The 10,670-nt window shown below is 46.2% G+C and overlaps 1 protein-coding gene and 1 pseudogene across 1 annotated transcript; one reads left to right on the forward strand and one right to left on the reverse strand.

Annotated features, from left to right (window-relative positions):
* The first annotated feature begins 4,382 nt into the window (after window positions 1-4,382).
* LOC119315879 (testis-expressed protein 2-like) lies at window positions 4,383-8,654 on the forward strand. The gene is made up of 7 exons (XM_037590331.1): window positions 4,383-4,654; window positions 4,973-5,223; window positions 5,535-6,204; window positions 6,285-6,597; window positions 6,971-7,053; window positions 7,409-7,603; window positions 7,692-8,654. Exons 1-7 carry the CDS (start codon window positions 4,472-4,474, stop codon window positions 8,334-8,336), a joined length of 2,340 nt encoding a protein of 779 aa, XP_037446228.1. The 5' UTR covers window positions 4,383-4,471; the 3' UTR covers window positions 8,337-8,654.
* A 389-nt stretch (window positions 8,655-9,043) lies between these two features.
* On the reverse strand, window positions 9,044-10,147 carry LOC119315880 (annotated as a pseudogene).
* Between the last annotated feature and the right edge of the window lie 523 nt (window positions 10,148-10,670).

Here is a 10,670-nt window from a genome sequence, read left to right on the forward strand (position 1 = left end):
ACTACTATCATATTATTTAGCTACTAAATACTTTGCTGCAGATATTAAGTTATCCAGGTGTGGTTGAATTAACAACTCAACTGCTAATACTTGAGAATATTCTTTGGTTCCCCTTGTGTTGAATCAATAAATTTGGGTTGAATACTCTACTCTCGAAAACTGTTGCGATCCCCTATACTTGTGGGTTATCAAGAATCTTCTCTTCTTTTGTAAGGAGTCGCACACTCGTTGGAGTAGTGTCCGGGTCTTCCACAATTGTAGCAATCTCGTTCATGACTTGAAGATCTCTTGTCATTGTAGGACCTTGACTTGGAGCTTCTTTCCTTGCTTCTACTCTTGTAGAACTCGTTGAAGTTCTTCACCATTAGGCTCAATTCTTCATTGAAGGTTTGTTTCTCACTTGATGATGTGGGAGCTTCACATAAGGCTTTGTAAGCACCACTTGACTTGTTATGGAGCTCTTCCTTATCCTTAAGTGACATCTCATGAGCAACAATTCTTCCAATGACTTCCGTTGGCTTGAGATCTTTGTAATTGGGCATCATTTGGATCAATGTGCACACAGTATCATATTTTCCATCCAAGGCTCTTAGGACTTCTTGATGATGAATCTATCGGTCATCTCTTCACTTCCTAAGCCGGCAATCTCATTTGTGATGAGAGCAAGCCTAGAGTACATTTCAGCGACACCTTCACCATCCTTCATTTTGAACTTGTCAAGTTGACTTTGAAGCACATCCAATTTGGATCCTTGACGGAGTTGGTACCTTCGTGCATATCAATCAAAGTATCCCAAATTTCCTTTGCATTCTCAAGATGGCTGATTTTGTTGAATTCTTTGGGGCACAATCCATTGAAGAGAATATCACAAGCTTGAGCATTGTATTGCAGCATCTTCAACTCTTCCGCAGTAGCTTTACGGTTCGGTTCTCTCCCATCAAAGAATTCACCTTGCAAGCCAATACACACAATAGCCCAAACGGCGGGGTTATGTCCAAGAATATGCATTTTCATCTTATGCTTCCAACTAGCAAAATTTGTACAATCAAAGTAAGGACCTCTACGGTGGTAATTTCCCTCGCTAGACACCATACTCTCCTAGGTTGTGAAACCAAGGCTATGATCACCAAAGGCTATGGAAATCAAGGCAAATGGAGACCAAAGCTCTGATACCACTTGTAGGATCGAAAGTATGTCTAGGGGGGTGATTAGACTACTTGACCAAATAAAAATCTAGCATTTTCCCAATTTTAAGTCTTGGCAGATTTTAGCAACTTAGCACAAATCAAGTAATCAACCTACACATGCAATTATAAGAGTAGAGCAGCGGAATGTAAAACAATTGCATATGAAGGTAAAGGGAGGAGTTTGGAGGGAGCAAACGCAATGTAGACACGGAGATTTTTTATCCGTGGTTCCGATAGGTGGTGCTATTTTACATCCACGTTGATGGAGACTTCAACTCACGAAGGGTAACGGTTGCGCGAGTCCATGGAGGGCTCCACCCACGAAAGGTCCGCGAAGAAGAAACCTTGTCTATCCCACCATGGCCATCGCCCACGAAGGACTTGCCTCACTAGGGTAGATCTTCACGAAGTAGGCGATCTCCTTGCCCGTACAAACTCCTTGGTTCAACTCCACAATTTTGACGGAGGCTCCCAAGTGACACCTAGCCAATCTAGGAGACACCACTCTCCAAAAGGTAATAGATGGTGTGTTGATGATGAACTCCTTGTTGTTGTGCTTCAAATGATAGTCTCTCCAACACTCAATTCTCTCTCATAGGATTGGATTTGGTAGGAAGATGATTTGAGTGTAAAGCAACTTGGGGAACGCTAGAGATCAAGATATATGTGGTTGGAATGGAATATCTTAACCTCAACACAAGTGTAGGTGGTTCTCTCTCAGAAAATGTATGTTGGAAGTATAGGCATGTTCTGATGGCTCTCTCCACGAATGAAGAGTGGGTGGATGGGTATATATGGCCTCCACACAAAATCTAACCGTTACACACAAATCACCAAACTCGGTGGGACCGAATTATAAAACTCGGTCAGACCGATTTAGTTCAAAATGTGAACGTTAGGATTTTCGGTGGGACCGACATGTCAACTCGGTGGGACCGATTCCATTAGGGTTAGGGCATAACATAATCTCGGTGAGACCGATTACACAAACTCGGTGGGACCGATTTTGGTAATAGACAAACAGAGAGTTGGTCAGGCAAACTCGGTGGGACCGATTCGCTCATCTCGGTTAGACCGAAACGTTACGAAGGGGAAACAAAGAGTTTGCATTGCAATCTCGGTGGGACCGATCGCTCATCTCGGTTGGACCGAAATGTTACGAAGGGAAACAGAGAGGTTGCAATCCCATCTCGGTGAGATCGAGATCCCTATCGGTGAGACCGAAGTGACTAGGGTTTGTGGCAGTGGCTATGTCAAGTGAATTCGGTGGCACTGGATAGAAGATTTCGGTGGGGCCGAGTTTGACTTTTAGTTTGAGACATATGTGGATATGAGAAAGTAGTTGAGGGTTTTTGGAGCATATCACTAAGCATTTTGAGCAAGTAACTCATTAAGAAACACCTCACCCCCTTTTAATAATATTGACTTTTCCTATGGACTCAGTGTGATCTTGGATCAGTAAAAGTAAAATGTAGAGTCTTGTGCTTTGAACTTGAGCCAATCTTTTGTCCTTAGCATTTTGAGGGGTCCACTTTCTAATCCATGCCATGCCAATCATTGAGCTTTCCTGAAATATTTATCTTGAAATAGCATTAGCTCAATGAGCTATATGTTGTTAGGAATTACCAAAACCACCCAGGGATAGTTGCACTTTCACTTCCCTGCAGCTACACCCCCCCGCCCGGTCGAGCCACCTCAGTCAACGATGTAGGTGGACTGAGCTCTCGCGGTTGTACGGAAGTGCCAGCACGCTGAGGATGGGCAGATCAACCACTACGCCTTGACAGATGGGCACATGTGGCGCCATAGTATTGTGTATGGGAGGATGCGCCAACGCACCACCGCGGATGGGAAGTTCTGCCACTACACCGCTGTAGATGGGTGGATATGGCACCGCGTTGCCGTGGATGGGCAGGTGGGCCAACGCGGCACCGCGTATGGCCGGATGTGCCACCGTGTTGCCGCGGATTGGTGAACGTGGCACCGCATCGTCTTGGATGGGCGGATGGGCCAACACGGCACCTTAGGTGGCCGGATGCGCCGCTGGTCGCCGCGGATGGGAAGACCTGCCACCACGCCGCCACGGATGGTGGATGTGGCATCGCGTCGCCACAAATGGCCTGATGTGCCATCGCGTCGCCGCGGATGGGAAGATATGTCACCACTCCGCCGCGGATGGGTGGACGTGGCATCACGTCACCGTAAATGGGCAAATCTTCCATCGCGCCACGACCGATGGGTAGATCTACCACTGAGAGTGGACCAGTCTAACACCGAAGTACGGGGTCGACGGTGGTCACCGACGAAAAAGCGCACAAGAGTCGGCGGTTTGGCTATGGTTTGGTTGTGGAATAGGGAAGGTGAAGGAAAAAAACGAACATAAACTGAAGGAAAAGACCATGCGCCCAGGTACTCACCACATGCGGGTAGTTCCTAGAGCCAGACCGTCCGTGCTAGTTAGAGGATTTAGGTTGTTGAGCAAACCGTCTCCAAAATTTATTACAGACGGTTTCGACTATCCAACCACCTTGGAGGTGATTATTAGAGGCAGCTTTGTCCTGCTTGGTCACAACGGTTTCCGAGAGCCGCTTCTAATGCCGCTTTTTTTACTAGTGCATGTTGGTGTAGATATCGGATGGATCTTTTATATATCCGTATATTATTTTTATTGAAAAAACTGCTATGAGAGAAGTAGACTCAAGCCCCCCTCACGTTAATTCGTACCTAAAAACCACGACAACAAACTATTTTAAGATCTCTTTGCAAAGAACAAGTAATGAAAATAGATTTTTATCTGGACTAGTGATTTAGAAAGAATGCATTTTAAATTTTACTCCCTCCGTACATTATTATAAGATGTTTGGACATTTTAATACCGACTACATACGCATTGAAACGAGTGAACAAACACATTAGAACGTGTCTACACAAATACAGTTTAGAACACAAAGTATTAGAACATCCTTTAGTAGTGGATGAAGGGAGTAGAAAATAAGTTTACACAGATACAATTATTTTGTATGCCATGACAATGACTTCCAAATCATTGTGTGTACGCCGTGAGGTGAGAAGCGCGTTCACCGTTTAGCATCTCGGCACAAAAAGATCCTCCTCCTTTCACAAAAGGTCATAAAGCAGCAGGGACCGTGACAGGTGGGCCCCTGCACGTCCGCCCCTCCATTGACAATGCTGACTTCTTCTCCGCCTCTTCTTCTCTCCTATGTTCTCTTGTGCGCTGCAGATCAGCCTCGCCTGGCAAGGTCTCCTCGTCATCGTCGTCGCCCATGGCGGTGGCGATCTTCCTCTCGGGCTTCCTCCTCGGCCTCCTCGCGCTCGCCCTCGCGGAGGGGGCGGCGCTTCTCTGGGCCGTCCGCGCCCTGCGCCGCCGCGGGCCAAGGCCTCCTCCGCCTCCGGAGGCCGCCGCCACCGAGCTCTCCGGCGACCGGCCGTTCCCCGCCGAGAAGCAGGTCAATAAACTTGAAACTGCCCCGCGTAGCCTCCCATTTCTACCGATTTCCTTCTCCTGTTTTCCTGCGTCGCAATTGCAATCCTGTGGAGTAGGCAGGTCAAACAAATGGGGGTCTATCAATAGCTTGCAGGAAAGAAAGTTCGTTTACTTTATGCAGAAAATTTCTTGGAACCAGATTCTGTCGTCTTTCTCTAGTTGTTGTGACTGAATTCCTGGTGCTGATTGGAGAAGCAATCTGTTCACCTGAATTTGCACCTTCTCTCTGTTCTGTTGTATATAATGCAAAGCAATAACCTTACGGCCATACTTGTTGCAGGGTTTTCTCTGGATGTTAGAGCCAGGAAAGGTGCCAAAAGTTAGAAACGGCAACCGCTTACCACCAACTGGGGTTCAGAAAGGCGTGAAGGATAAAAAGAACATCGTCGAGGTTTCTCCGATAAGGATGCGGGCTAAAATTCAAGGCCACTCGCTTGTCTTGACAGGTTCCGATGGTTCTCAGATAACTATTGGGCTTCTGGATTGCACTGTTCTTGCTGTTTCTGCTTCTAACCTACCGTCGCGTAAATGGTTTGTGCATATAAAATTTGTTATCATACACTGATCTTCAACGTTTTTGTGCCGCATTAACTCATATTTATGTTCAGTGTGTGACCTGTGTTACCAACATCATAGCCTTGATATATGGTAGGGTAGATAAGCATGCTTATATTTTTGGATTCAGCTAAAGACTAAGAATGCTTTATTTTTCAAGTTAGATGTTCTTAAAAATTGACTATATTTTCCTACTTTGCCTATTTAATGTGGATGCTGCAATACACTTTGCATATGCACTCTAGTTTCAATGTAACTACCATTTATATTTATCCATTTTCTTTCAGGTCTAAGAGGTATCCGATAAAACTAGAAAGCAAGGGATCTGAGATTTGCAAGCGGAGCAAGGTATGCTATCTTTATGTGGACACCTCTTGGGAGAAAGAATCATGGTGTAAAGCACTTCGTCTTGCATCTTCTACAGACAAGGAGAAACTGAAATTGCATACCAGGTTGAGTGAAGAGTTCAGAAGTTACATATCCTCTTTACACGCTGGATACCCTTGTTTCCTGAAATCAACTGCACTTTCTGCTGAGGATCGTGAAATTATGGACAAGGCAGTAAAGTCTGATGGGTCGTCAAAAATGCGCCTTTTCCTTAAGAAGTTGGCTAGGAAGGCATCTATAAAAGCTCCCCAGTTGACTAGAACAAGCTCAACCTCAGCACAAGCAGAAAGAAAGACGCTCCAAAAAACACGCAGCTACAATGGTGCCGCACTGATTGATGCACAAGAAGAAAGGTCAAGCAGTAGTTCATCATTACTAGACATAAAGCAACCCAGTACGCCTAGTTCTGATTTCAGTTACAGCAACAGGTTCTCAGATTCTCCTGAAACAAATGTAGATGAAAAGTTTACTGACGAAGGCACACTTTGTTGGAACCTCCTAATCTCTCGGTTGTTTTTTGATGCTAAAATGAGTGATGATATAAGTAAATCCATTAAAACACGCCTTCAGGTTAGATAATGCTTACATTTAAAACAAGTAAACTCATCCTTCAAACATGTTTGCTAATGGTTAGTTTTCTTGTTTTTCAGCGAAAATTGTCAAACATGAGAACTGCCTCCTATATTGGTGAAATTACACTTACTGATTTCAGTCTTGGGGAACTTCCACCATATTTGCGTAGGATGAGAGTCGTCCCAAGGGATCTCAATGAACTGTGGGCTTTCGAATTTGATTTTGAATATTGTAGTGAAATAATACTGAATGCTGAAGCAAGACTTGAGGTTCAGGAACCAGAGCTGAAAAAAGACATAATGAGAGCTACTTCCGAAGCGGATACTAATGGCAACCAATTTGAACCTTCGCAACTTTTGGCTTCTGTAGTGGAAGATGAAGATGAGGCAGGTTTGTTTGAATTTTCCATATATTTTCTTTCTATTGCTTATTATTTCTCAGAATGATCATTTCGTTTTCTATGCAAATAACTAAGCTCATAGTAAATGATGTATCAAACTCCTCCCAAAACTAGTGTTTGAATTGTTATGTTCACATATTTCGGCTCATGTTCATGTGCTTCTTGACTTCCTTTCATCATAACTGCATGCTGTGCATAATCATATCCTAATTGCTTATGTTCTTTCCTTTGACCCGTCGAAAGCAAGTTTCTTCATTCAGTACTTATAACTCAAAACTTACTGCAATGAGTGAAACTTGTGAATTTGCAGTCGTCTTGATGCGTAATCAGTGACTCAGAGTGCTTGTTTATCTTTTGTACCAGATGTGTTAAGGCGCTCAAAAAGCACTGGGAGGACATCAAGGTGGAAAACTATCTTGCATTCAATCACTGACCATGTCTCTCAGGTTAGTTCTTGTTCTACTTTCTTATTACACAGACTGCAGTACTGTACTGTTTACGCTTTAGACATCCAATTGGTAGTGAACACTGAACTAAGGGTTGCACATCAAAATCTAGTCTGGCTATTTTTAGTGAAGAGTTTTTCCTGTCCCTCCATTCATATGTTGCCTAGTTTTACCACAATACTTTCCTTTGCCTCTTTGTGAGGTACACTATTAGGAAAAGGTATGCCTGGCATGTTCAAACACTTCAAATCAGAGATCAAACTTTAGATAAAAAAGCTGTAGAAAGTTAAATGTATGTTACTAGTACAGCCAGGAAGTTCTGAGACATGTAATCTGTTCTTTATTCTTGCAAAAGGTGCCGTTTTCGTTGGCAATTAAAGTAACTTCTATTCGTGGGACAATGCGCATGCATATAAAGCCTCCTCCCTCAGATCAAATCTGGTATGGATTTACATCAATGCCAGAGCTTGTGTGGGAATTGGAGTCTTCAGTTGGGGACAGGAAGATCACCAACAGCCACATCGCTTCGCTTATCAGCAACAGAATCAAGGTGTCCCTTCAACTTACTTGATCTGATCACCGTGTTACTTATTTGTGAAGCCTGTATGCTTAATTCCGGAACGTGCCCTACCCTACAGGCTTCGCTTCACCAAAGCTTGGTACTGCCGAATTGTGAAAGTATTCCCATGTCATGGATGATATCAGAGAAGGATGATTGGGTGCCTCGCAGAGTTGCACCTTTTATATGGCTGAATCGTGAACACGGCGAGGCAGCAAGCAGTCATAGTTCAGACATGGGTAAGCTCCAGTCTGATGATGTTGCCGCACTAAAGGTCAGTTCCAACAGCGAAGCTAGCAAATCAAGTCCACCTGCTCCTTCAACTAGAAGCGACGACGAAGCGCTGAAGAAGGTGACATCCACTCGTTGGCCTAACCAAGAATCCACAACAGAAGCATCAACCAGCTCTGGTTCTTCCGTACCTTCAGAAGCTGAACCTTCTAACCAGTTGATGGCGCCGCTGCTGAGCACCAGGGAATTCGAGGAAGATGCTTCTGAAAATGCAGCAGTGGGCTCTTCTCTTCAGTTAGTAGCGGTGGTACCTGCTGGGCATCGGCGGCCGCCATTGTCATCCTCTGCTTCTCCTGGGGAGTATGACCAAAAGAGGAAAGGCAGCAAGCGAGCTGCGGTGATCGGTTTGGGGAGGAAGATGAGCGGCAAATTGGAAGAAAAGACGCGGCATATTGTCGAGAAGATTAAGGAGAGTTCTGGAAAGGAGCAATAGCTTGGAGATAAGCACCCACTTAGTTAGAAGTATATATTTCCCAAAATTTATATCCTTGCTTATTCCTCTGCTGGAAATGGAAATTTGGAATGTCCACTGTTAAGATGTTGTACAGTCTGGGAATTGTGCTCATGGTTTTAGGGAGCCATTGCTGCCCCAGCATAGTTTACAGTATATATATCTATACGTGGCAATTACTCCTAGAAAGAAATTGGAGAGTTTGCAGTTACATAAATGTATTAGTTTGTGGGGGAAATGACAAAGTTGTGTGTATCATTTATACTGATGAAATACAAAAGGAGACTCCATATGTGAAAAGTTGCAGTGGAAACTAAGCATTTGTTTACGATGCAGGGATAGTTAGTTAAACTGAACACCGACGCCTCTTTCATCACTGATTCTGGTCAAGGTTTCGGAAATGGATTGCTCAATGCTTGCAAACTAGCTGAACTTTGTGAACCTTGTGAGCTCATGCATTCTGAATGTAATGCACATATTGACTAGTTTTCTACTCGTTTTTCTCAAAAAGTAAATTCATCATCAAGTTGCATATGGATAAATGTAAAAGAATATCCAGACACACCTTCTCTGTCTCGGTACATGTATATATACATGGGGAAGATCAGTACATACCACACCAACAGTTCATATCATCTGGCATGCATGTACATCCTAGCTAGCCTCAAATCCTAGATCCCAGCCAAGGTTTACTTTGCAGCGCTGCTCTGCTTCTTTTGGAGCCTGGATTTGCGTTCATGCGACAGCATTCGGGCGAAATGGATCAGCTCTTCCTCGTTGGTGCCCCTCTTCAAGTCCGGCACGCTTTTTCCGGTCTCGACGTCCACTCTGCACACCTGTTTCTTCAGTAGTGCCTTGCCGACGTCGACAAGCATGTTCAAGTTCTCTGGCGTGGCCACGTCGACGGAGCAGGTGTTCCCCTTGAGATCGTCATCCTGGATGCGAAGGTAGCGCCTCTCGCAATGCAGCGCCTGAAAGAGCACGGATGCGTGGATGTCCACAAGGTGAGCGCTTGCCTGACAAAAGCTATCGATGAGCGGCGACACACCTTTGTTGTAGAGCCACCCGAAGATGCCCCACTTGCTGCACTGGGCTGCATCGAACTTGTCCGCGAGCTTGGCCGACCCGGTGCCGAGGGAGAGGATGAGGAACTTCCCATAGTCGGCCGGCTTGATGGGGAAGAAATCATTGTTGCCCATGAGGATCTGCTTGCTGACGTGGGTCATGGCCAGCAGCGTCGGGTTGTTTGCCGCGACGCCGCCGTCGATCAGATTGAATGCGCGTGGCTTGCTGTGCTTGTCCGTGGTCTCGAAGTGGTGGGCGCGGCGGACGTGCTGATGCACACGTCGGAGAGGAGGGCGTCTTTGGAGACGTCGCTTTGAGCCTGCACACACAAGATGTAGTGATCGACGTTACTGCGACGTACTCAGGCAACACACATACATGTAATACATGAACGAGGGAACACGTTTATTTGGAGTGGAGGGGGAAGAACTTACGTCGTATCTGGAGAAGATGATTGGCTGCAGCAGCTTGATGTCGAAGGCAGGGACGACGATGTTCTGCAAGGCTTGACTCACGCGTGTCTCCCCGAGCAGCTTTCGCACGACGGAGTGCAGATATTTGCCGTTGTACTTGGGCCCCTTGATGCTCTTCAGCAAGCCGAGAGGCCCGCGCTTGACGCGAGGGAAGATCTTTGGGCAGTGCTCCAGGTAGAAGGCGTTGATGTCTTTGGCGGCGAAGAGCGGGCGGCCGTCGGCATTAGGGGCGGTGAGCATGGCGGTCACCAGCCCGCCGGTGCTCGTCCCTGCAATCACGTCGAAGTAGTCGGCCACCCTGGCCTCGGGCCCATCAAGTTCCTGCAATCAGTTGCACACGCCAACAGTTAGAACCAAGGACGTGGAATGGATGAAGCAAACGCAGGCAAAGAAAACAGCAACAGTCAGAACAGAGGCAGAAATCACATATCTGACCTCAGGCAGAAATCAAATCACAAACTGACCTGGTCACGAAAAAATTTCACTCTGCTGACCCTTTGGTGTGGCGCCCGACATCCGGGCGCCGCACCCTACTGTGCAGCGCCCTTCCCTTAGGCGTCGCACATACTGCCAGCGTGGCAGCCCTGGTCCAGTTGCGGCCCCACACGCACCTGTGCAACGCCTAAGATCTAGGCGCCACACACCTGTAATGTGCAGCGCCTAGCTCTTGGGCGCTGCACAGTCTGTGTTCCACTTGGGCTGGCCCCACCCTCTCTCCCCTCCCACCCCCACCCCACACACCCCCACCCTCTCTCCCCTCCCACCCCCACCCCACACA

The sequence above is a fragment of the Triticum dicoccoides genome, chromosome 6A (genome assembly GCF_002162155.2).
Source record: "Triticum dicoccoides isolate Atlit2015 ecotype Zavitan chromosome 6A, WEW_v2.0, whole genome shotgun sequence".
In the NCBI taxonomy this organism is placed as follows: domain Eukaryota; kingdom Viridiplantae; phylum Streptophyta; class Magnoliopsida; order Poales; family Poaceae; genus Triticum; species Triticum dicoccoides.